At 38.7% G+C, this 27,491-nt stretch overlaps 1 protein-coding gene across 7 annotated transcripts in view; it reads left to right on the top strand.

The window, feature by feature from the left end:
* CSN3 (COP9 signalosome subunit 3) overlaps positions 1–27,491 on the top strand; it is a 53,887-nt gene that overhangs the window by 2,657 nt on the left and 23,739 nt on the right. For 3 of the 7 annotated variants that reach the window (XM_089233648.1, XM_089233638.1, XM_089233628.1), the window contains exons 2-3: positions 2,136–2,209; positions 8,369–15,139. In XM_089233648.1, the coding sequence (XP_089089774.1) occupies positions 8,451–15,005 (6,555 nt within the window). In that variant the 5' untranslated portion in view covers positions 2,136–2,209; positions 8,369–8,450 and the 3' untranslated portion in view covers positions 15,006–15,139. Of the gene's footprint in view, positions 1–2,135; positions 2,210–8,368; positions 15,140–27,491 lie in introns of those variants that run through there. The other 4 variants (XR_016192861.1, XM_089233666.1, XM_089233680.1 and 1 more) reach the window with 2 other exon arrangements.

Genomic DNA, 27,491 nt, shown 5'->3' with positions numbered 1-27,491 from the left:
TTGGAATTTAAAGCATCATATTTGCCAACGTATGAAAAAGGGTCGCTTAGACATGTAAAATTCTCGAGAATAATCTTTTGGAGAATATTCTTATAAGTTCTTGATGAGAATATTCTCCTGTTATTTATAATATAGTTACATATAATATCTTTGAGAACATTCTCTGGAAGGACTACTTTCATAAATTACTAGAGAATATTCTTATAGAAAATAATTATTCTGAAGTTACTAATAATAGTCCTTCCATTCTTCAGTTACTGAAATCTTTCCAGCGAGTATTAGCAAGAATATATGTAATAACATGTAGGCCTGTTATAATAAATAATCTTGATAAATAACTTGAGAATAATTAGTATTTTCGATAAGAATATTCTTCTAGTATATTTTATAATAGTAGTCCTTTGAGAGAATATTCTCTGTTCCCGTCAAGAAGATGGGAATATTGAAGTTCGTAAACCACAATATTAAAGTTTGAAAGCAGGAAAATTAAACCAACAGGGTTGAGTTGCACAACTTTTAAAGAAATGTGAGTGATACAGAATTTAAGTGTATGTGCATTGAAGAAAACAACAGTTCTGTATCTTAGAATGAAGGTGATTATATAAGAATAGCTTCCTTTATCAATCAACTTTGATTTAATTTCTTTTGTTTCAAACTTATTTCTGAAAATTTAATCTAATTTTAAAATAATTTTTTAAGGTTTTAATCTAAAGGTTTCTAAAATCTTTACAACCAAACTTTTAAAACCTCTCGTCATGACCTACTACTTCACCAAACACAAACTCTGGCCATATCGCTATATTGCAATTTACTGCCATTAGTGAGATGGGTTGGAAGTGAAGGTGCTGTCTATCGGTGGTCGCCTCGAGTTCGTTAGGGAAAATATCTTATCTATATCCTCCCTTGGGTTCGAACCCGGGACCCTGACAACAACCTTCACGACGGTAGACGAGCATCTTACCACCATGCCACACAGGCACCTCATCATGACCTGGAGAATATTCTGAGAATATTCTCGAACTAAAAGTTGTCATTGGGGAGTACCAAAAATTGTTTTGTTGTAAATGTTTCAGGCAATGAAAACTGATTTATATTTCACAATATAAACAAAATTAGTAAAAAAAATTTAAATTATTTAAAAGAATAATGAATATTCTCGATTATTCTCCAATTTTTACATCCAGGAGAATATTCTCGTTCTCCGAGAATATTCTCACCTCACATCTCTAGGATCGCTATTCCGTGAAAAAGTCAAACGAAGCATTATGTATTGGACCTTTTCCTTCGGGTAAACATTTTTTTGGCATCTAGAGCATTGGTGAGGAAGGGGTCTTGGTTTGTTTCTAATCAATAGTTTTTTTCCTTCACTGTTTTGTACCCTTACACTGTTTTTTCACATGCTTTGACCAATTGCTGTCAAAATTTCCAGAATACAATAACCTAAGTTACCCCTAAGCAGGGCAGATTGTCTTTTTCATATTATCTAAAGCAATCTGAAAACCACTCTAGGAGAACAAAACTGCAATGTCCGTTTTAAGAACACAGTTGTTTGCTCCCCAGCTAATGCTGTATTCTGAAGTTGCGAGGGAGAGGGCCTCGCCTCTTCCATTCAGAAATGAAAATGCACAAACAACACTCAATGCTGATTCCTATGGCAAAATCGCCTCTGGCAGAAAAACGACACTCCTCCGAAATAAAAAAGGTTTAAAGGCAGAGAAAGAAAACCTCTCGCCCTGCTCCATGTAAAGTAATAAAACTGACCAGACTGAAAAATTCACTAAAAGTGAGTTAGTTGTCGTTTTGTTCTTTTTATTTTCTTTGGGTTTTTAGAGGTTTTAATTGGGAAAAATTATGTCAAAGGTTTTTTGTTATTATGGTGGCACCATCTGTTGTGGACATTATTGTAATTATCAAATGAACCACAATTCCCCCTTTCTCACCAAGACTGCTGTAACAGGGAAGTGCGTACCATGATATTGAAAATTAGTCACCAGTGTTTGTTTTTTCTCCTTCATTTCACAGAATGAATTTCAATTAATGAAATAGTTTCAAATTTTCATGCAATGCAAGTGTCATGTTAAATTCATTTTTCTGCTTACTTTCGTTTGCCTAAAAGTTACGTGCTTTCTACGCAGGTTTCTCGAATCAACTGTGATTATATGATATCATTTTATATCTGCTTCCCTGGAAAAGATATGTTCTGAATTCGGTGGGTATATATTTCTATTTTGTTTTTCTTCTTTTTTTTGCATGTTGTAAAATACACTAACCATACTACATATACATTTTCTTTCTTGTTTGTGAACAATTTTGAGTGTACTAAGAGAAATTGCACTGCCATTTTCCTACACATTTTCAGAAACAAAATTTACTGCGAGGGGAAAATCTGTTTAGGGCAAAACCCATATTATCCACTTCCCCCCCCCCCCCCCGAAGCAGAATATGCCAAAAACAGTAATGAATGTAGCAGAATAATCAGTGTTGCTATGGGAAAATTTGGAGAAACAAATTCTGCATAAAAACATTGTAAAGGAATTTTTACTGCAGAACATTTTCAGTCAGCACAGAATTCGCTGCAGAACAATGCAAAATGTTCTGCTTTGGTGACCAGGGCTTGATAAATCCCAGGTCACCATGGCGATTCCCCCCCCCCCCCCCCAAAGCAGAATGTATCTGACACCAGCCAAAAATAGAAAATCAGTGTTACCGCCATTCATTTCAGGGGTGTAATAACCTCAGGCCCACTAAGAGATTCCATCTGGCCCGTGAAAGGTGTTTCAGTAGGAAAAATATCAATACACACATACAACACGATAAATACCTAGGCTAAACCATATTTTTTATAAAAAATACGGAAAATCTCTGGGTACATCGGGGATATCGCTAATTATCACCAAAAAATTGTCAAATGCAAGTAAAGTTGTAAACTATAGCTAAAATTGTGGAAAAATCAAAAGTGAAAAAAAAGAGGGCTACTCTCATTGAAAACAAAAAAATACAATCGGCATTTCATAAAAAAAAAAAGTTGTAGTGGCCAAAATTATATATGGGAATGTTCCACAAATACAGGTCATATGGTCACATTATAAATACAAGTATATTAAGGCAGAACTGGGAACGAATCCAACAATTTTCTGTCGAAGCCTATGGAAGATCATGTTTCCGCTTACTAAGATTTTGGGTAATAAATGAATCGTCTTTTTTAGCCGAGGTATCACTATTCAACTCATATGTAGAGTGAACTTGTGATCTCTTCTCCTCTTTAACCTGCCAGGTCTCCCGTATTTTCGTGGAGGCTTCCAAATTTCTACTCCATCTCTCAGACACCCGAAAAATTCTTATCTCCCGAATTTAAACTGTGATTGTAAAAAAACCCATACTTTTGGAGCAAAAAAACTATTTTCAAAGAATTTACTCCAAAAAAAGACTTGCTTTTGTTTTTAATCTAACAAAAATATTTTTGGGAGGTGGTGTGGAGACAAAATTCACCAAACAGCAGTGTCAGTTTGGCTTTATGACATCTAAACTTGGTGAGATGACATGTATCTGTGTGTGTGTGCTTTGACTGTATGTCTGGTTCCAGGCCCAATGCTGATTTTTTTTGTTGGTGTGATTTGATTTGAGAGCAGTAATTACAGGTCATTTAACTTACTGGTTGGCGATGACTTGCGGGTTGGCACTAATCTACAATGGTTTGCATGATGTGCTGTTTCTGCAAACTGAGAAAATCCCTATAATTATATGTGTTTTTAATGAAAAATCTCTACATTGTTTTTCAAAAACACATCTCTTGCATATTTATTTTTGTGAAAAATTTGGATATGTGGGAAAACCTCTCTAATTCTCATTCTCCAAAGTTGGCAGTTATGCTTATCGTTAATGTCTTCATTGGTAAGCAGGGCTTGCCAGATTCCAGGTGCCAGGTTGCCATGGGCACTAGAGAATTGGTATTGGCTTCCTACATTTTCTATATGCAGGGGTAACTAAATTGAAGTGCACAAAATTTTGGAATTTATATCAGCGTATCATCCAGCATGGAAGGGGTGCTGCTGAGGTGGATGAGTGGTCATAGTGACAGACTTGCATCACAAGGACTCTAGTTTGAAACCCCACCGTCACCACAGTAACTTCAAGGTGCAAATGCGGGCCGACCTCCCCATTAAAAAGTCTCGCCACAGCCAGCAGCATGGCTACAAAGATACAATCATTACACTTCACTCTTACAGTGTTAGAATGGAAAGATAAGTCACTGGTCCCACGGGCTAGTGAATATGAGAACCTACTACTTTACTGCACACCAACTCAGGTCATATATCGCCATACGGGTATTTCCAACCAGTGGAGCTGGGGGAGAAATGAAGGCTCCATTCATCGGTGGTAGCCCAAGCTCAGTAGGTTGCTTCTGACATTTGCTTCTGAACTAACTTTCAAACTTGATTCTGACGTTTATACCTGGATTCGAACCTGTGGACCTTGACAGTAACCTTCATAGTGGAAAATGAGCATCTTACCAGTGTGCCACTTGGGCGCTACAAGAACCTACTGGTCCACAGACATCATTACTGGCCCGCTAAATGAAATCTGTTCTAAATAATAATACATAATTTTCTCAAATATATTAGCATTTAGAAGAGTGATATATCACCAAGGGGATGCAAAAAGCCATAAAAGTCTACTTAGGGTCAGTGATTCTCTCGTAGGAGATTCTTCAGTGATCAATGTATCACTGTGGTGAGAGGTACAAAGTTTTTTGCTACTGTTCCCGCAGACCACCATAATTTTTTTCCTCTGTGGTCCGATTGCTTATTCAGTGGTCTCAGATCAGTGGACCACCAATGATTTCGAAGCCTGCTCATAATTAGAAAAATCGATGGCAAGATGACAGCACCACACATAAGAAACATTACACAGAAACAAACTTCACTTCAGGTTCACTACACGTGCACGCACATTCCAACATGTACCAATTCGTTAGAAATTCCGCGGAGGAATGTCGAATAGATGCATGTGTGGTTTAATTGTAGTAGCATGGAAGGGGGTGGGTTCACTATGGCCTGGTAAAATAGAAACATTTTGGACCTGTTTTTTTTCTAGGAAGAAAAATGTTTAGCTCCTATAAAATTTTTCCAGCAACCAGTTTATTTTCCAATGTGTCAAGTCCCTGTTGGTAAGAGAATTCACCACGAATGCAAGCCAATCTCCCCTTCAAAAAGTCTCACTACAGAGAGCAACAGACCTACAAACGGTACAAATGTAATTCAATCATTACAACTTCACTTCTGAAATATATGTGGCAGCACTGAAAAATCAACCACAACACTATATATGAACTCGGAATGTTAGGTACTTACACTTGCGGCACAACAGACTAGATAGTAATTGCCCATATTGATGGCGATAGACCGGAGTTGTGCTCTGTTTGGAAGGAAGAAAGAAACTGCTTTTCTGTGATAATTTCCTCATCACCGAAGAAAAAAATTCTTTGCCAAGGAAACTGTTCTCTCTCTGTTAACAAAGAGCTTGATAGAAACAAAGATTGGACAATTTAAGTTTTACCATATAGGTAATAAAATAAATTTTAATAATCATTTTAAATGAAATTAAATCTGTATAAGATCCTCCAAAGCAGAATATTTTACATTGTTCTTCAACAGGCCTTCAGGTGACTGGAAATATTCTGCTGTAAAAATTTCCATTACAAAGTTTTCTACACAGAAGATCTTTTTCCTTATTTATTTTCTTAAGATTGTTCAGCAACGTACATCACAATTGTTTTTATTGTTGTTTTTTTTTTTTGGTACATTCTGCTCCGAGAAGATCCAGTACTAACTTGGCAGTTGGAGTGAAAGCTTGATGTCGCGCACATAGTGGGGTGATCAAGAGATACGGAGTGTGTTATAGAGACTAGCGACGAAAAAAAATTATATTTTGTTCTGCACTGCACATACTCAAGAACGAGGCCACTCAACGAGGTGTGCGACTTGAACAAATATGCTTGTTTTCCCTTCAGTCTGCTGGTTTTTTGCTATCTTCTGATTGGCCCGTTTTCTCCTCCCTTCTTTCTTTCCCTATTTAAAAATGGGAGGCTTCTGTGGAGGGATCATCACACCCTTACATTTCAGAACCCCTCCAGTCATTTTCTCTATCCTCCTCTTCCTTTATTAGGGTGTGTGGACATACATTCCTCCACCCTTTTTCAATTTTTTCTTCCTAGTCGCAATTCTTGTTACTCGTACCTCTTCGTCCCACTATGAGCGCAGCCTGAGAGTATTTCAGTCTGTGGTAAAGATGATACGTTATACAAGAACTGGAAAAATCCCAGGCACAAGATTGCCATGGTGACCAAAAAAACTGGTATTGGCACTTAAAATTTTCTTTGTATAGTTACTAAATTGCGGGCTGAAAGCGGCCTATAATGTTTTGAATTTGCAGTAGTATATCTGTCGACATGAGAAAGAGGGTCACCATGCCCTGAAAATTTCAAAAGAAGCATTATTTTACAACTCATTCTTCAGGTAAAAACTTTTTTTTGGTGCCTAAAAAATTGTTATGGCACCTAGATTTTTTTGTGTTTTGCCCAGCTTTGCTTTATGCTACCTATTAGGTACATGCTAAATGCTTTGACTATTAGGATGAGTCCGTGGATCAATTACGATATATGGTTTTATTACAGAAACACACATTACTACAAACTACACAACACACACAAGCATAGCTGCCAAGTCTCCCGAATTTTTCGGGAATCTCCCGAATTTTACCTTCATCGCTCGACATCCCGAAAAGTTCTTAAATCTCCCGAATTTTTACGAAAATCACAAAAATCCCTAATTGTCCCTTAAAATTCCCTACTTCATTAAAAAAAAATCCCGGCTTATGAAAACAATCCTTAAGGAATTTCTTGTGGGGCATCTTTTTTTCCCTTTCGAAATGACGTCACACGTCGTAAATGGGGAAATTCCCTTTTTAAGGAAGTTTTACAAACCCTCTGATGGTAACAAGAAAGTTGTTTGTCTTATCGTGCAGGGAAATGACTTAGCAGCCAATAGTCCTGGATAATAATTGAAGATTATAGTCACGCGCATGTGGTCAAAATTTCTTTTGTTATAACGTGCGATATAACAAAACACGAATACTGATAAGCAAAAACATATTTAATCAATTTTAAAGATACTTATTCCGATGAATTTCCTTTCATCAAACGTTCCAGAAGAGGGCCGACTTTTCCTTTTTGTACAAGTTGTGTTACGGACATAAACATCGGTCATGGAAAGACTGCCATCATCACTCGTGAAATGAAAAAAAAACATCAAGCAAGTGTCACAAAAAGTCAGTGTTCTTCAAAAATTGACGGTGTTTTTTTTCCTTCATCTTCCAATGATTTTGGGGTCATTCGCTCAGAATGTTTGTTCACAGCGTTTCTGATTGAACAGAATATTTATTTTTACATCAATGAAGTTTTGGCCTCCAATTTCACTTGTTTTTTGCGTAGGAATTTTATTCCCAAGGGTTTAACTTTTATGTGTGTAAAATCCCTATTTTAATTTGACTTCAGTTTTTGAGTAGGGATTTTATTCCCTACGCTCTAACTTTTATATTTGGAAAATCCCTATTTTATTTGGAAAAATCCCTATTGTATTTATTAGGGAGTGGTTTTAGCATAAAATACGGGTGTGCGCGAAAATCTCCCGAATTTTCATTTTCAAAAGTTGGCAGCTATGCACAAGGATGGTTACAAGAGGAATGAGAACAAACAGTACACTGATCAGAGTATAACATACGTTATAGGTGCTGCCATCTATCAGACATTATTTACACCGACATATTTCACTGTTGTTATTTACACTAACATTGACTAAATTCATAGGGCTCTGTATCTTGATTGAACAGGACTTGGCTAATTGTAAAATGATTTAGACACCAGTCAAATTTCTTCGAAGCCAATCATGATTTTGTTCTAAAAAAAAGGATCCTAAATAATGGTTTTTTTTACCTTTTCAGGATTTGTGACCGCTTCTCATGGTATAAAATGTACTATCGGGAAATCAAACAAATTTTTATCATCCTTGGACTCCAATTTAACAATAACTTATTGAAAACTTTCGGTGCCAGCAATTTTCTATTTTCCTGGGCTTTGTCAGGGCTCGGTCTAGAACACATCTCAATTGACTCCACACTTTCCTGGGAATTTTGGATCTGCTAGGAAAAATTTTGATATATAAATTTTGGAAGAGAATGGCACTGCAATGAACACAGTCTAATAAATACTCCACGAATGAATGTCATGGATAATTTGCATGTTGGTGTTTGCATGAAAATATCTTGGTGTGTGTCCAAAAAAAAAGTTTGATTTTATTTTTCTTCTTCTCAGTTTCCAGAGTGTGGGGGAAATGCATGTTTCCCATTAAGTTTGTTGCCGTGTTTTTTGCATCTGTATAAGAAGAGCATGCAATATGCCTGGTTTAGGAAGATATCCCTGTGAAACTTGTGAATATGTAGGGAGCAATCGGCGCATGCTGTCCAGGCATGTGGCTGTCGCTCATTCAGACAAAGTGTATAAATGTCCTCTGTGTCCTTTCATCACTCGCTATCCTGCTAATTGGTATAGACATAAACGTGGTCTTCATGGAATGAGTAAGCTTACAACTTGTCAAGTGTGTGGTTTCTTTGCCAACAGCCCTCAAGAATTGGTCGCTCACGTCAAGTCGAAGCATCCGGAGCGCTACCAAAGTGAAAGAATCAGCACAGCCGATGATGAGACATCACCAGGTCAGAGTCAAGCTGCTGGAGAGAACCAAATAAAACCGAATGAAGACTGTGGTGGAGAACCAAATCCAGGGGATGCCGAAGATGGTACAGAATCTGTTCATTTTTCTTTACCATTGAATGGCCTTTTTGAAAGTGATACCAGTTTTACAAATTCAAATAATAACGTTCTTGTGAATCCAAATACTAGCACTGCTACCATGGCTTCATTGCATTCACCATCTGGGAACCTGAGCCCGCTTAAAGTTCGACGCAGTTACTGTTGTGATTTATGTGGTCTTCTTACTGGTGATCCCAGAGAATTTCTGTACCATCAGCGAGACGTTCACAAAATCAGGATGAATGTTCATGAATGTACACTGTGTATTTATGCTTCGAAACATATTCAAAAGTTGCAGAGGCATTACAATTTAGTTCACCGCCAGAAACTGCCAGAATGCTTCAGATCTCAAACTGTACCTAGACCAAAGCCGAGACAAGCTGAGAGCAAAGAGAAGATCTTTTTGCCAAAAGTTCAAGCAAAAACGCAATCAGTTCCTTCTGCTCAGGGATCTTTGTTTCGCCTCCCAGAACCACAACAGAACAATACTACTTTTGTGACTAAGTCAAAGAGGCAAAACACTCTGAAATGTAATGCTTGTTCTTATCAGACAAGCAACAAATTCCTCCTAATGCACCATGAAAAGACTGTTCATCTAAAAAGGAAATTCTTCAGGTGCTTGACTTGTGGCTATGTCACGCACGAGAAAGCTCGTTACACAAAACACATGAAATACCATAATCTACCTAAAATGAAATGTGAGTTTTGTCACTTTAAATCTGCTTACAAATGGAACATGGATCGTCACATGAAGAATCATGTGGGAGGAGATGGCGAATTTAGTTGCATCCTCTGTAATTTTGTCACTCATACTAAACAGTCCTTGAAAATGCATGTCTCTAATCATCACAACTCCATCGCTGATGAAGATAATGACATGTTTGAAGAAGATATGGAAGGTGACATGATTGATGAAGATGACGATGATGATGATCCTGGTCAATTAGTTATTGACAGTCAAGAGTATGAATGGGAAAACAACTGTGAAAGTGAATCTTACGAACTAGAAGATCAGGCATTCGAGTTTGAGGAGTTCGCAAAGGAGAGTGCGCCTGCACCACCACCTGCACCTAAGAAAAGATCCTTACCCATATGGAAACAGAATATCATGAAAGCTAATCGTAATGATGTCCAAGATCCTAAGAATAGGAAACTGCTACGATGTACAGAATGTGATTATACTACTACCTGGTCATTTGAAATGAAGAAACATGAAGAGAATCATAAAAATGCTAACAAAAGACACTCATGCCCATTGTGCGGGATGAAGTTTGAACATGTAGCCTGGCTGATAAAGCATTTGTATCGGGTTCACAAAGATAATCCAGAAGCAAAGAAAATTGCTGCAGCATACGAGCTCATTAAACCATCCCGCAGACGATCTCAGCCTAAAACAGCCCCTGCTCCCAATCCATCTGTTGAGCTCACCATTCCTGAAAATAAAACTGTTAGTCGTTCTTCGCTTCCTCCTAAACCAAAACAACCACCTGCTGCTAAACCAAAACAATCTGTGCTATCTAGTCTACTGAGAGGTACAAATACTACACCAAGATATATGCCTATATTACCGAAACCTATCCAAACTGCTAGAGAACCTAGTTCTCATATGAAGTCACAGCCGCATTCTTCTTCAGCTGGTGATGGTAAAAATATTGATGTATCAAAGAAAAAATATCTGCCTACGTGCAAATTTTGCGGCTACAAAACAAAGTGGATTTCGGAAATGGAAAAGCATAAGAGGGTGCACAGTGATGAGAAACCTTTCAGTTGCACCAAGTGCAGTTACCACAGCAAGTGGAAAGGCGATCTCACTCGTCATTTGATGAGGCATCATGGAATGAGCTTGATGAAAATCAAAGCAGCTTTACTCACACCAAAAGAAAGAAAAGAGCCAGAGGAGAAGGTTACTGAAACTGTTATGAACGAGGAGTGGCAGACAGTCGACGATGAATTGGATATGCCTTTGGAAATAAAAGTTGAAAATGATGAAGACGGACCTCTGGACTTATCTACCACCACCAAAGGATCCGATTCCCATTCGCCTGAAATGTCTCATTCGGGATCACATGTTGAATCGGATCAGTGTAAAGATGATGAAGAAGAGGAAGTAGAGGTGGTGGCTGATGAATGTGATCAAGAAAACAGTTCAAACGATTTCTCCAACACTCAACCAGAAGTTCTAGTGTCTGATGACGAGAATGATTCAGCTAAAAGCCAGACTGTAGAGTCTGTTCCATCAGCTAGGAAATACTTTTGTCCATTTTGTTCATTTAACACTACCACACCTTCACGCTTTCATGTGCATATAGTACAGCACTACAACAAAAAGCCCTTCATGTGCTCTCAGTGTGGTTATCGTTCTAACTGGGAATGGGACATCACCAAGCATATACGTCTGCGGAAGGACAAAGAACACAGTAATGCCTGTGTTCTGCTGACTGATGAAACAGGAAAAAGAAATTATGAGAAGTACGAGAAGTACCTTAAAGTGGAAAAGTCTCAGCCTGTGGTACCTCCACAGTCATCAGTTCCAGACTCTGACAATCAGCCTCAGGCTGTTTCTCGGGGTGTTAAACGTTCCAATACTCCTTCTGAAGCGAGCGTTTCTAAAGATGACTCATCAACCAGAAATGATAACTTGAATGCCGACAATGGACCAGTAAATATCATAGTTACCCCTGACTTGCCATTCTCAAATGATCATATGGAAGAATCTGAATTTCCTGTGAACGAAAATAATTTCCAGAATCCTTCCAACTTGAATGGTGGTGACAGTGCCTTCAAATTCTACCTATGTAAACATTGCAATTTCAAGCACGCTTCAAGAAAGGGTGTAATCGGACATTTATCAGTCCACACAGGAGTTCGACCATTTAGATGCAGAGTCTGTGGCTTCGCCTCAAATTGGCGTCACGTAGTTGTTCGACATGTAAAAGATGCACACAATGGATATATGAATGATGTTGAAGACAGGATTTCCTATAGCCAAGAGGGATTTGTAATACGAATAACATCAGTAAAGACTGATAACAAAGTTGGAATTACATCATCTGTGAACAGATCCGCTCAGTTCAACTGCACAATGTGCCCTTATAAATGTGAAAAGGAAGTCTACATCAAATTTCATATGAAACAGCATAAGCCTAGAGATGGCGCTATTTATCAATGTCTACATTGTCCATATTTTGTGAAGTTCAAAAAAACACTTGTTAGGCACATGAAATTACATGAACCACCATCGGCACAAGAAGATGCTGGAGAAATCGCATATGAGCAAGATGAAATAGATCATGATCAAAACAATTTATGGAATGACGATGAATTCAGAATGCCCAACAGAATTGAAAACCAGCAGAATCATGAACAAAACTTTATAGAGAAAGATGTGGGCGGTGGTGGTGGTGGTAATGATGATAATGACGACGAGGAAGAAGAGTTTATATCAATAAGTTTTGATCAACTTAATGCGCCAGAGGTACCAACCATTGAACCTCCAAAACTCAAAAGACACAATTGTGAAAACTGTCCATACAAAACAGACAATCGTACGCAATATCTATATCACAAACAATTTCACAGACCTAATAATGCTGCACCGTTTAAATGCAACTTGTGTTCGTATTGGGCCTCTATGCAACATCTTTTGACACAACACATGAAAGTTCACAACAAGGAAAAGGAAGAGGCCCAAAACCGCTCGATGAATGAAGACTTCGTTACGCAACCTGCATTCAAAAATAACTTGATCGACGAAAACGGTCAGATATCAGTTGTGTTAGTTCAAAAGGGCGGCATGCTTACAAAAATGTTCAAGTGTCGTTTCTGTCCAATGATGAACAAGAAAAGAGCAAATGTTAGAGTCCACGAGAAGATGCATTGTGAACCTCCTGGTGACGGTAAATATATATGCAGTTTATGTAACTACAAATGCCTTGGCCAGGGCAGTCTCACCAACCATATGAAAATCCACCAGAGCGAGGACGAACAAGTACAGAACATCCATCCCGATATCATTCAAAGAACTGATGACGATCCAACACCTAGGAAAAAGGTATTCAGTTATTTCTGCATGAGATGCCCCGCAGTCTTTAAAAGTTCATCTGATCTTTATATTCACAAAACATTCCATGGTTCTTCGTTGCCTTTTCCATGTCCTCACTGTGATTACAGAGCCAAACACAAACCTCACCTTCATAAGCATCTGCAAGTGCACACTCTTGCGTACGTGTCGAAAAGAGATGCTTCATTTGGTCCTCCGGTGAATTCAGATTATGACAAGGCTTCTGAGTTTCTGGAACCTTCTGATCTGCAAGAAAATGGTGTGTCCAAAGAAAAGAAAGTGGACCAAATGCTGCTCTTAGAAGTTGCAGACTTGAAGATGTCTATGGCAAAGCCAAAAGAATTCCAGAAGCGGCTGCACAAATGCAGTCGCTGCCCCTCTATGTTCTCTAAAGCTGCTGTGTTGGCATATCATTCCACACTGCATGGCAGTTCAGGAGCATTCAAGTGCTCTCAGTGCAATTATGCTGTCACAACATCTGCGAACCTATCTATTCATTCAGAAACCCATGCTAAATACCCATCCACCTCACCTGTCAAGCGTACGGGCAGAGTGATGCAGTGTCCAAAATGTCCTGCACAATTCAACAAGAATGATCGCTTCGAACGGCATGTTAGCCTACATGGGAAAAACTACCGTTTTATGTGTGATATATGCGATTATTCTGTCCGCTTTGCAGCAAACTTATCAAAGCATAGGGTCGTGCATATCAATGCTGGATCATTTGAACAGAGAGTTATCGATTCCAGACCTCAAGTTGATAGCAGTAGTCTGTTGGATATATTACAGGCTGTTGATCATAAGTCAGAAAGCTTGGCTTCTGCTGCTGCTTCAAGCGAAACAGCTGCAGCAACCTCATCACAGCCAACCAACAGTGAAAGTGTTACATCATCAACAACAGAAACCACTGTCACAGAAGAAAAGAAGGTCCTGTTCCTCTGTGACAGGTGTCCTTATTCTCAGTCCCGTAAAGATGCCGTGCAAAGCCATCAAAACCGTCATTATCAGAAAGAGGGATATCAGTGTCCACACTGTGACTACAGATCAATGGGTTCGGCATTCTTGCGTGATCACATAAAATCTCATGCCCAGCAAGTTAGCCTCTACCATCCTGAAGCATTCATGCACTACAAAACTTTTGAGGTTCATTATACTTTGAATGGGACCAAAAAACTACTTTTTGCAGACAAAGGAGTTGGAGAGAAACTTCGTGATAGATTCATTCCTAAAGTTGAAGATAGTGACGAAGTCTATTTCAAGGGCGTTTCGTCGGATGACACAGAATCTCCGTATAGATGTAAAACAAGGTTCACCGTACCAGGTAAAGCTATGTCAAGTAGCAAAAGTGATGCATCGACAAAAACAACTACTTCGGCTGCAATGATAGCTATAAAAAATCCAAAAGTGGTATTGACTGACATATTCTCTCAGAATAAAATTAGAAGTTTGCTCGATAAAAATTTTAAAATGAATTCCAAGAAGAAAGACATTAAAAAACTGACTTGTTCGAAACCAGATCCAACAAAGAAAGAGTCGGATAGCAATAGTGGTAGTGAGAAAAGCTCAACCAAGTCCAGTTTAATCATGAAAATCAAAGTTGAAAACTCTGATGACAACAGTGAAACTCACTACACGATATCGTCAAACAAGGAAGTACATAAATCGACAGAATCAACTTGCAGCGACGCTGCTTCTGATGTTACACTCCCTGTTGCCGACTTGGAAGATCTTTCAACTGAAAATGAAAAGCCACAAACGGAAGCTCTGCCCGTCAAAGAAGAGTGCAGCGAGGATGACAGATCTTCAAACATGACTGACAGTACAAGTGACACGAAAGATATCTCACCGGAAGCTATTCCTTCAAAAATCGAAAACAACGACAGTGCAGACGAAGAAGAAAAAATTATTCCAGTTCCAGATACTTCGAATAAAAAGAAAAGTCCAGTGAATACAATTCTTGTTTGTCCGTCGGATGAGCCAGAAGTGGATTTTCTGAAGAAACTTGATACAATGGTTAACGGTGTTAATTCAAATTCACAGGTATCAGATGTGTCTGATATGGACGTCACCGAAACATTGTGAACAGAATCGTGTAAATAAAAATTAATGATCTTTTATGGGGGAAAATAATCATGATTAGTTCATGATCGCCCAGAGAAATTAAACCTATGTTTTCTTCGCTATACTTTATTAATGTGTTTTTTAATGATTTGAGTTTTCCCGAGGTGTTACATAAATATTATCTATAATGAGATGTGATACATATATGAAATTATATATTTTTATAAACCCCTAGCCAGTTCATTTGCAATCGTTTACGTCAAGAGTTTGTTATTCACAGTTTATATGTATGTGATGTATGATTATGATCACTGCACGAATATGCTATGTAACAAAATTGAACAGCGTGTGCAAATCGTGTAAATATTGTTCACTTTAAATTCTTATTTTTAGTGGAGTCCGCTAGTTTGTAAATTATATGATGTGTTTAATTTCAACATTCCTGTAGCTTTACAACCAAGATGCGTACATGTTATGGACATATCATCAAGGGGTGGAAAATTTTTCCCTGATAAATGTGTAAAATAGGTCATTCCTAGCATTTATTTTTGCCTTTGAATTCAATATATTATTATGTTATTTTTTTGGAATAATAGAATGTTTTCTCTACACATATACTTTGTCAAACAGTTGCTTTTTTTTAAAGTGTTTTGACCTGTATTGCTTCAGATAAAAGCAATAAATTTTTAAAATCAAATAGTTTAAAAAATGGTTCAGTTCTGTGCTGCGCTACAGCAGATCTTTTCTTAAATGTTCTGAAATATTTCACCTAATTTTTGTCAGACCCACAAGTGTAAAATGAAATACATGTTCATCTTCATTAACTGATGTGTGTACTAATGAATTTTCAAGCAATATGAAAGTAATCTTAGAAAATGTGAAATTTTTCTTAGCTTGTGAATACTATGATTTTTGTGTAAGTTCCATCACTCAGAGAAATGTCTTTCGTTGTATTTATATAAGTTGTCTTAAATTTTTTTTCTTTCTGAGAAAATGTTTTCTTTACACTTAGCCTGTCTCTCTTGAGAATTTCCATTAAATTTGTCACATGTATACACCATATCAAGGATGATTCCATGATTCTCCTTGCTGCATTTTACTAGCAAAACCTTCATTCTAGAGGTATACTTCCAAGTAGATAAAGTTATATGCAAACCTGGCAAATTCCCGCCAATCATTTTTTCTGTTATTGGACTTTGGTGTGGAATCCCCGGCCACTTCGCGAACTGACTTTTTCTTTTTTTTAACAGCAAACATGGTCTCCGCTCTGTACCGCGAACTGGCTGGCCAAACCCCGAAATTCGGTTATTGGTCGGATCAATTTGCAACTAAATTGACAAATTCATGTGGACAGATACTTTGTGAATTCAGATAAAATGTGTAGAACTCAGATTCATCATTCGTATTGCAAGGGGTTGTATAGTAATATAAATTAAATATCTAAATTTTTATATGGTTCCCCCATATCCTCTAACTTCCAGTTAAAAATTGTTGCCCTGTCTCTCATGAGGTCGAAAACAAATTTCATGTTTCAAAGTGCGATATTCGCTAAGATATATTTGAATTCAAAAATTGGAAAAAAAAGTTGAGAAAAAGCAGAAAAAACCAACCAACAACACTTTTTTTGATCATTTATGATGTTCTTTCCAAACTTTTCTCCAGTTTTTGAATTCAAAATTTTCAGCGAATATTGCACTTTAAAAGCATGTAATTTTTTTCCATTGGCTTCAGGGTAACAACTTTCTAATTGAGTTTTAGACTCCAAAGCACAAGGATATTCTTATAAGAAGTTAATTTTTATATTTTAACATAGGTTATATATACCAGTCGAAAATAGAAAAAGGAGTACACCTACGCCCCCACCATTAGTAACATCACTTTTTCCTGATTTTCCCAACAGGTGGCGGCACTATTTTGACTAATCAAACTAGCCACAACAAGAATTATTCCCAACTGAAACAGAACCGCTAAAAAAAAAGCAGAAACAGAAAAAATTCTGGAAATATCAATGGCTATTGGTCAATGGAGGAGAAAAACCACAAAAACACTCGTGTCAATGAAGAGATACGGGTTTCAAAGTGGAAAAGAATTTTCCTAAGAAAAATAATTTCGGAAATCTGACAAAGGGCAAATTTCCCCGAAACATAGGAATATGCTTGAAATATCAAAAAGGGGGATGTTTGGTAACCCTATTTTAATAGCTGTACCACCCTTTGCAACATGGATGGCATATATATCTGAGGTCTAAACATTGTTTGAATACCTTTTCTAATTGAAAGTATGCCTCTAGGATCAACAGTTCGCCAGTAAAATGTAGCAAAGGGAATTATATGAATCATCCTGTATACTTTTATGTAAACTAGACAATTTCATTCCTACATCAGGGTGGGAGGGGGTATATATGGGTCAGTTAGTTTTAGGGAAAAAATTCGACCAGAATTTTACCAACTCCTGTACAACTCGGCTTCACAAACTACAACTTGTAGGGTATTAAATGTGGCTTGCGAATTATAATTCCACCCAGCCCATCAAAGCTGTTATCTTAATATGATTGTGGGACCCTAGGTTGACCAATGTGCTATACTGAGCCCCCCTACAAGCATAGACAGATACAGGAAGATGGTGGGGATCGCCCCCTTCCTTCAGTAAAAATATTACATTATGAGCATAGACGGGAGTGGACATTCACTGTCACCCCCCCCCCCATTCACTATACACACCCTCAGTGAATTTGCTCTCCCCCCCCCTTTCCTGTGTTCAAGGAACCTGTATTTATTTATGCCTACAAGTTAAACACAATTGATTGTAATTACTATGCAAGTGTATCTAAGGCCTTCCCCTCATACATTTTGAGGCCAAGACTGGACAAATCTACTTCCTGATATGCCTGGGGCATGAAAAAATTTTGACCAGGTGTGTATTTTTTCCAATCATATGCCAGAGGCTGGAATACGTGGGACCTATTTTTGGTGCCCCCCCCCCCCCTCATGTTTTTTGGTTGACAAAGCTTTTGCCACCCTTTCAACTTGGATTTGGTACCACTCATAGAACGGCAGCTGCATGACTTAAGAGCTGCCCCTGTTCTTGACCCATATGGTCATAAGCAGATAAGGCTCTTCGAATGAGGAAGGTGGGTAGTCAACTTAAGCCCTTCTACCTATGCTGCCAATATACTCTTACCCCCCCCCCCCCCCTCTACCTATGCATACCCAAAGAAGTGCCATTTCCTAAACATAGCAGCTAATTAAATGTATGTTTTTTCATGTTATATGAGTACACATTTGTATGTCTCAGGTATAAAGTAATAGTAATAAAGTACATAATACATTATTTACATAAAAAGTTCCTCAGAGGAATATGGATGAGGTGCATGTATGGTTTAGTAGTAGTATTTACATGAAGCGTTCCAAAAAGAGCTTTTGAGACAGCACATTTACTAGCAAAAAATCAGGACATATAGGCAGAGAGCCTATGTAAGGGCACAGCCATCTTAAGAGCATCATGAGCCCCCAAGCCAAGTGATTTTTCTGAGGCCCTACCAGGCAAATATTCGAAAAATTCAACTACTGCTCATTTTTCTGAGGCCCCTAGGCCATGCCTGGGTGGGTCCATGCGTTAAGACGGCACTGTGTCATTGCACTGTGATCACAATAAATTTTTTTGGTCAAGAAAAGGGAGTGTTTCAAAAAGTTTGGGAACTGCTGTTGTAGAGATTCTACTCTGACTCATTGTGAATATCTTGATAGTATGGCTGTCAAACTCAGTATGGCTTTACATGTGAGTCAAACAACGAATCTGCATTCCATTTGGTGTCTCTCTGAGATTGTTCAGAGAATCCCTGTTAGATAATGACAAAAATTATTACAATGCAGGAAATTTTTAAAATATACATTTTCTTGAGCTTTTGATAAATCAATGATTGTATTCTCTAAAAAAAAATTTCTCAGGATTGAAAATGAATTTCTCTTTATTTGTCCAAAATATTGTTTTAATGAACTTCAAGGGACAGAGAATTTGATTCACTGTACTTGATATAAAATAAGAAAACATCCTATGTGACAGCACTAAAAATTTACTTCATTATATGTGAAGGTTTCTTACAAGCCAAAGTTGACTGTATGTCTTTTCTTCAAGGTATTTTCAATTTTGTGTAGATAGCTATTATGGTTTTCGTATGCTCTGAAAATTATTGACGTTATGGAATATTTTTTAATATTATTGCCGTCGAGCAGAAAATGTACTTTATGAAATGAGTGAACCTCTTAATGTAATTCTCTAGTCTGCTTTTTAAATGCAAGCTTTAAAAAAAATGTCTTGAGCTTTTATCTTCAAACACCAAAACTTACATATATAAGATGCATCGTCAAAGCCTGAAGCAAATTCTGAAAAAAAGATTGTTTTTATCGATGAAATTCAATACCCCGATATGTCAGCTGAAATATTTTGATGTCCAAAATATATGTGTTATTTTAAACTTTTTTTTTCAATTGAGTGGAATATCTTTTGCTGGCACAATGTTGAAATATGGTTATCAAAATGCTATCGTTTTCATTATTTATGGCGATATTGTGACTATGTTATGAATGTTTGAAGTTCCAAGTGTAGAGAATATGCCAAAAAATATATATTTTTAAAGAAAAAGGGACTTGCAACAAATTACTTTATTAGGGAATGTGTATAGAAGTGACGTGTGTAAATAATGATCTTTTTTCCTGTCACCATTTGAATTTGTGTGTTCATTGGAGGTTGTCAGCATTGTTTCTTCATAGCCTCAGAGGTATTATAATTTAATAATTTTTTTTTTTTTTTTTTTTTTTGTGTCTGTTATATCACTACGATTAAGTTGGAATGTATGTGGAAAATAAAGCTATATAATATACTTTCATATTTGGTGAATTTTTTTTAGTTATTTTCAGCTGTACTTGATTTTGCCAATTTCTTTAAGAACATTTTCTGGTTTGCTCTTTTATCTCTTGTTATCATAAAGAGATAGAAAATAAGATAAACTTTTTTTAAGCATTTTGAAAAGCAATTTAAACTCTTGATTGTTTTTAAAACCTCGATATAACGATACTCTACAGACCGAGAAAAAATATCGTCGTAGAGGGATTATCGTTATATAGAGGGGCAGCATTTTAACATTGGGGTATAGACATTACAACAATATTTTTTCAAGTCTTGTTTGGAGGAGGGATTAATTCTTGTAGCAAGGTTTCATTGTAGTTTATTCAATGAAATAAACTATAAAATAATATATAATAAAATGTACTAAAGAAATAATAAAGTATAAAATATGCGTTTGTTGGATTATTCAAGCGGGTGTTAATACAGGGTGCCCGAGAAATTATACTTGGTCATTTCCTTGATTTTTCCCTGACCAAATGTCCTAAAGCATAGTCTCCCAAACTTTTTGTTGCCCCCTTTACCTTCATCAGAAATTTTTTCCTCTCATCGCCCCGCAACTCACGTAAACCCATAGGATCCTATGTTAAATCAGTAGGTTCTATCGCCCCCTTGGACCATTCCATCTCCCACCAGGGGGCGATATTACCCACTTTGGGAAACACTGTCCTAAAGGAAGAAATGTAATTCTCCAAAAGTTTTTCCCTTTCAAATGTTTTTTGTGAGTTTCAGTTTTTTCCCTTCTCAGAATTTTTCCCCGACTTTCATCAAATATTTGCATATTTCCTTGACTTTTGCCAAATATTTTACCTAACATAATGACTTTCCTTGATTATTCCCCCATTTCTCTATCTTTTCCAGATCGTTGGGAACCCTGTAATACGTATTGTAAATTTAGAATTTAACAAGACTATAAGCGGTCTATTATCTCCTGTATTGTGTGCGCGGTTTTGGTTGAAGGGTCAGGATAGTGGCGCCATCTGTTGTGGAATCGGGAGAAGCGACGTTACTAATAATGTGCGCAGGTGTTGTTCTTTTTCAGTTTTCTGGTATGCTGGCTGGCCGTTCAGCGCATGAGTTCTAAGGAAAGAGGGTTCGTTGGCTTTGTAGTCAAGGGCAGTCACCCAGCAAGTGAGAGGACGTCGGTTCGATTCCCCGCAATCTTCGCATCAGCCAGCTATCGAAAACTTTCGTAATACAGAAAAAAAAACTGATCTGTCTCCCATCACTCATAAGAAACTGTTCACGCAGTCTGATCAGTTTTGTTACTTTGCCTAGAGGAGATTTTCATTCTCTGTGCTCAGAAGGCTTTTTTTTTTCGGGAGCGTTGTTTTTTACCACGGGAATCAGCAGTGAGCATTTTTTGTTTGCATCCTATTTTCTATATTTCCGAATGGAATAGGTAACACCCACTCCCCCTTCTCCACTTCAATGTATGGCATTTGCTATTGGTGAGCAAACAATGGTATTCTCAAAATGGATGATGTGGCTTTGTGCTGCCAGAGCTGTTTTTAGGACTCTTTCTCACATCATCCTGGGACAAGCTGGGGCCGTAGTAAAAATATGCAGCATCTGCCCTGTTAGGAGGCGATTGGTCAAAGCGTGTAAAATTGACGGAGGGGAAAAAACCAGAGATATATTTTGCGGAGTGAAAAAAAAAAAATTCTCCAGAAAAAAAAGGAAAAATAATCCCGGAAAAAGGAGGATAAAACGGCGAATTTTCTAAAATGGAAGAGGACGCTTGAAATTTTTTGACATCAAAAAGAAGGACGCCTGGTATAACCACAATTTACATCAGTATTAATATCACTATATTTCATCAAGCCCTTGAGATCTTTTGATACCATCTTGCAATGTTAAACACTGTTTTATGACTTGGTGGTCCTTGGGGCTCCATGGTATGCTTTAATTTGGCTAGCGATGTCTAAAACGTTGAAGATCCCCTGCCGTAGAATATTTCAAGGAAGAAATGGTATTCTTCAAAGAACGTCAAATGGGAGGTTCAAAAATTCATATTTGTCCAGGGCCTGAACAAGTGAGAAACGGGCACTGACCTCAATCCCAGGAAATACGTAATGGATGCGAGATTTCGTCACTATTTTTTTTTTTTTTTTTTCTGAACGAATGCCTCGTTGCGCGAAACTCAATTGAAACCTAAAACAATAGCCCGAGCTTCATATTTCTGCCTGCCACCAGATATGGTCACTGAAGGTCACTGATGAATTGAGAGGGAGAAAAATCGAATAATCTCATTATTTGTATCGTATTACGTCGGAAGAAGACACTCGAGAAAAATTCAGGTTTTCTGCTTGAAAAATTAAAAATAAGTAAATGACAAAGATAATCACTGATTTTATGTCTTCGGTTTCATCCTTTCTAAATGACCTTCGACGTGACCTCCCGAAACTTGATAATTTTATAATTGGGCCGAATGTCGAGATTTCAGAGAAATCAAAAAGAGTTCAATTTTTTCTTTCAGAATAATTGCAAGTCGGTTTTTGATATGAGCGATATCAGCAATTAATTTCTTGTTGAAGGATCGGCTAAGCTTCGAATAAGAAGTTGTATCAGAGATTTCGAGCGTCGATTTTAATTCGAGATAGTTTTTATGTCCGAGACGGTGTCAGTTGGCGCTGCTTATTGTAATCATGGGTAATATAACCATTCGGGGATTGTTATCACTTTCGCAAAGAATGGAACAGACCAATATCATAACACGGGGAAGAATTCGTTTACAATTATCAGGACTTCTGATAATGTGTGTGTGTGTGTTATCTATTTTTCGTGGATTTTCTTCTTTTTTTTTCATTCTGAAGCTGCTTTGCGCATTTGCCGCATGGCAAGTTCGGAGGGGTGGCAAATTTCAGAAATGAGTATCCGGAAAAATCAGTAGAATGAGAGAAGGGCGGCAAAACCATGAATCCCCCACTGCCTATTGAGGGACCCAGGGCATCTTAAGAGCATCATGGGCCTCCGGGCCGAATCATTTTTCTGAGCCCCTACATGGTGAATTCTCGAAAATTTCAACCACATTTCATTTTTGTGAGGCACCTTTTCTCTTGAGGCCCCCGGGCACGACCTCCTATATAAGTGTCCCAGGGGCCTCAAGAGAAAAGGCTTCAATTTTTTGGCCGCCACCCGTGGCCTGGGTGGGCCCATGCGTTAAGACGGCACTGGAGAGACCAGGTCAGTAAGTGACCAAATGAGTGACCCAGAGAATTTGCAAGCAAAAGAGTGACCTAGAGCACAAGAATCCAGATCAGTGAGCCTGTGCAAGCATGTGAATGACCAAAAGAGTGATCTAGAGCGTATGAAAGTACGTGAACGACCAAAAGATTGACCTAGAAAGTCAGGGACCAGGTCAGCGTGTGACCAAAAGAGTGATTGAAAGAATATGTGAGCACGTTGGTTAGCGAAAGAGCGACCTAGAGAGAGTGCAAGCACATGAATGACAAAAAAGAGTGAACTATAGAGTGTGTGTGATCGTGGAAGTGACCTAAAGAGCAAGGGACCAGACAGTCAGTGAGTGGCCGAAAGAGTGACCTAAGGAGTTTGGAAACATGCGAGTGACCAAAACAGTGTGCAAGCATGTGAATGACCAAAAGAGTGGCATATAGAGTGTGTGAGCCTGGAAGGGGGCAAAGAGAATACGCAAGCATGTGAGTGACCAAAAGATAGGGGCGTATTCACAGGAGTGACGGGGGGGGGGGGGCAAGCAAGAGCCAAAAACGGCGGCGAAATTTGTGTAGCCCATAGATTTTATGTAGCAAAACCATAAATGCGCCTCTTCAGAATGTGATCGCATTAAGCGACGTGTACTGTATTTATTAATTCGAAAAAAGAAAAATTGAAAAATGTTCTGCTCGAATCGACATTTTCAGAATGAAACAGTGATTCCCAAACGGTATTCCGCGTAGTAGCGGGGGGGGGGGGGACTTGGGGGTCTGGTTCCCCCCCCCCCCCCGAAAATGTGAGAAAATTATCGAAAAAGGGGAAAAGATGGCCAAATCTATTGTTCTATCACTTTGGTCCCCTCCCCCCCGAACGAAATTTCTGGCTACGCCCCAGCGTAGTAGTCTTAGATTGAAGTCCCAAATATGTGTGTTAACGATTTTATTAGGATGTGTGCCGTCGAAATTCCCCCTCCCGATCGACAGGATTTTTATTTGCCACGAAGAAATTCTAATTCTGCTATCGATAGAAATTTCTATTCTATCGAGGAAATTAATATCATTATTAGTCTCCTCTTTAGTGCCGAGATTAGGGGTTGTGCGGCCTTCTACGATACTGTATTCTGTATGAATGTCTCCCAGCAGGACCGTAGCCAGAAATTTCTTTCGGGGGAGAGGATGGGCTAAGTGATGGAACAAGAGACAATCCTACTCCACACACAGTGATACCTCGATATAACGGTATTATGCGGACAAATAAAAAATACCGTTGCAGACGGATTATCGTTTTATCGAGAGGCAACGTCTATCACGTGCCATCAAATTTATGCTGCTCTGTTGGCATCTTTTCCTAAATCAGCGGTATTGTTAGTACCACCAAAAAATGTGCTTTTCAGTATTTATTCTCCGCTAAAAATTTTAATAGATTAGTTGGTTAAACAGGTTCGAACCCCCATCGGTGGGTGGCAGAGCTTGTAGTCTGCCGAAGTTTGTTTTCTATGGTTCCCAATTTCCAGGCGCGAATGCGAGCCGATCTTTTCCAGCAACAAACCTATAACGGCACAAATATTGAATTATTACAATTCACTCATAGTTTGAAAAATGAATAGCAGCACTAAAAATTCACGCACACCAAACACTAGATACTCACTCAAACTTTTAGGTACACATACACACTTTCCGGCACAACTCATTCGGGAGTAAATTTTCCCATGACAAATAGAACGGAATTGTGCTCAGTTTGAAAAAAAAAGTTGGCAACCATTCAGTTAGATGTATAGTAAAAACCCCGCTTAATGGGCAACTCATCAGATGCGGTCACCCCTCTTTTACGGCCAAATAATAATTCCCCGTGAATAATAGATGATGAGAAAAATGACTAACGACCATCCCTCTTTTGCGGACGAATTTTTTTGTCCCGTCGGTGTCCGCAGAAGAGTGTTTCTGTATTTCCCCCTATAAAGCGGTTTATCGCAATGCACTTTCAGGTATCACATAAAAAGTGTGTAGCGATATCGAAAACATTAAAATCCTCTCTTAACGGACACCCCTCAGATGCGGTCACCCCCCCTCTTTTCCGGCCAAATAAGAACTGCCCCTCTTATAATAAAAGTATGCATTTCAAACCCCTGATTTACGGTCGAATTTTTTTGTCCGACTGGTGTCCGCAAAAGACGGGTTTTACTGTACCGCCGATATTATAAGATGTCCTCGGAAGTCTCGATATTTCGAGGGAAATATTAAAAAAATATCTTTCTAGCGATTTCAAAATCACCTCAAAAAATATCGTTATGGAGGGGTAAAGTATATTGTTGTATCGAGAGAGGATTTCAACATTAGACTGCAGGTGATTCCAAACAAGATTTAAAAAATATATATCGTTGTAGAGGATGTATCGTAATCTCGAATATAGTTGTAGCGATATTTCACAGTATATCATTTTCTTACATTTCGGGACTGGTCCAACCCCCCCCCCCCCAACGGCCGTGACTCTCACGGCTCTAGTAACGGCGATATTTATGTACAGATGAAATTCTCCTCAGAACGGGGGGGGGGGGAGCCAGGAGGGCAATGACTTTACCACAGAGCCACATGCGTAGACGCACGCAACTCGTAAATATTCCTGTCTGAGGAGCTAATGAATTGTATGAATGTGCCGTGCAAGAGAATTGTGTATAAACTTGAAGTTTGTTCCTGAGTAATGCCTGTTATTCGTTTAAGAAGTCCTACCACCTGTCTTCCGAATTCGGAAGCAAACTTTGTAGGTTATTTTGTTGCATCACGCGTGAATTTTAAATGTCGTAGGGGACAAGTTGTGTGCTCTCTGTGGAGGTAGTCTTTTTTTTTTAAATGGGAGATCGGCTCGCACTCGTGTCTTGAAGATGGGAAACTACAGAAAACTAACTTGAGTCGATCTACATTTCACTGTCAGTAGGGGTTCGAACCTTGGGGGGGGGGGGGGTCTCACGATGAGAATCCATCATAATGTCTACACGACCGCATAGTGGCTCCAGCAGTGCCGTCTTAAGGCATGGGCCCACCCGGGCACGGCCCGGGGGCCTCACAAAAATGAGATCTGGTTGAAATTTCCGAGAATTTGTTATGTAGGGCCTCAGAAAAATCAGTTGACCCGGAGGCCCATGATACTTTCCAGACGGCCCTGGGCTCCAGAGATCGTTGTTGAGATGTGTGTGAATGATGAGTACGACACAGTGCCGTCTTAACGCATGGACCCACCCGGGGGCCTCAAGAGAAGAGAGACAAGAGACTACTCACAAAAATGAGATCCGGCTGAAATTTTCTAGGATTTACCAGGTAGGGCCTCCGAAAAACCATTTGGCCCGGGGGGGACCATGATACTCTTAAGACGGCCCAGGTACGACACACATATCTTTCATATAAGATATGGTCCCCCTCATGCCAGAAGCATGAATGTGCAAATTTTCACTTTTTGGGTTTATCAGCTGGTTGGATCCCTTATTTTGCTGTCTAAGTTTTTCCAGAAACGCGAATGTTGAACTCCTATCCAAACGCATGTTACAAAGCATTTTGGAGAAATGACACGCTGATAGAGTAACACGGGTGGAGTAAGCATTCAAACACGTCATTTCTCACGTTTTGGAATTTTGCATATTCATGCTTCTGGCGGGGGGCGAGAGAGACGATGTATAAATTGATAGAATTTCAAGCTATGGCCTTGTTGAGCGGTTACAAGTCAAAAACCAAATCGTGGATGGTTTATTTTAATATCATTTTATGGCTCGTTGCGGCCGCACGCTCAAACGTCTGGCCTTGATTACACAGTGTTTCAAAGCTAAAAAGTCGATCAATTGAAGCACTACTCGTCGAGTCATTATTTTCCCCAATGACACAGTAGCATCTTTGATAGAAGTCTATTGATGTGGGTCGTAAAGGTGCGTATATATTAGAACGCGGATCATGCAATGAAAGCATTCGCAATTGGTTGTTCAGTAAAATTACTGAACAACCAATTGTACGGTGGTTGTGGTGCAACAATGTACGGTGTTGTGCTGTTCAAATGAAGCATTCTTGAGCTGTTTCAATTGGATCCACCTGGAATGGGGTTTTTTAACGAACACAAAGGAAAGAAAGGAACGCAAAGGAAGTTTGTGTACTCACGAGCGGATTAGAGCCGCTGCAGGGGGTTGTACGTTACAAGATGGCCGCGCCTTTATGCAATACTGCCGCTGCAGTGGTCGAGGAGACGGACTCGCATTGCGAGGACCCGAGTTCGCATCCCACCGGTGGTAGGCTGAAGTAGGTTTTCTGTAGTTCCCAATTTCAATGCGCGAATGCATGTTGATCTTCCCGCTAAAAAGTTCCAGCACAAAAATGCAACAGGCCCACAACGGTAAAGTTATTCAATCATTACTCTTCACTCATGTTTTGAAAAATTGATGGCAGATGACAGTAA

The sequence above is a fragment of the Pholcus phalangioides genome, unplaced genomic scaffold (genome assembly GCF_987345545.1).
Source record: "Pholcus phalangioides strain wild (caught in Gottingen) unplaced genomic scaffold, Ppha-v1.0 ptg000001l_1, whole genome shotgun sequence".
In the NCBI taxonomy this organism is placed as follows: domain Eukaryota; kingdom Metazoa; phylum Arthropoda; class Arachnida; order Araneae; family Pholcidae; genus Pholcus; species Pholcus phalangioides.
Note: the sequence above shows the minus strand (reverse complement) of the source record. Positions and strands in the feature narration are given on the sequence as shown.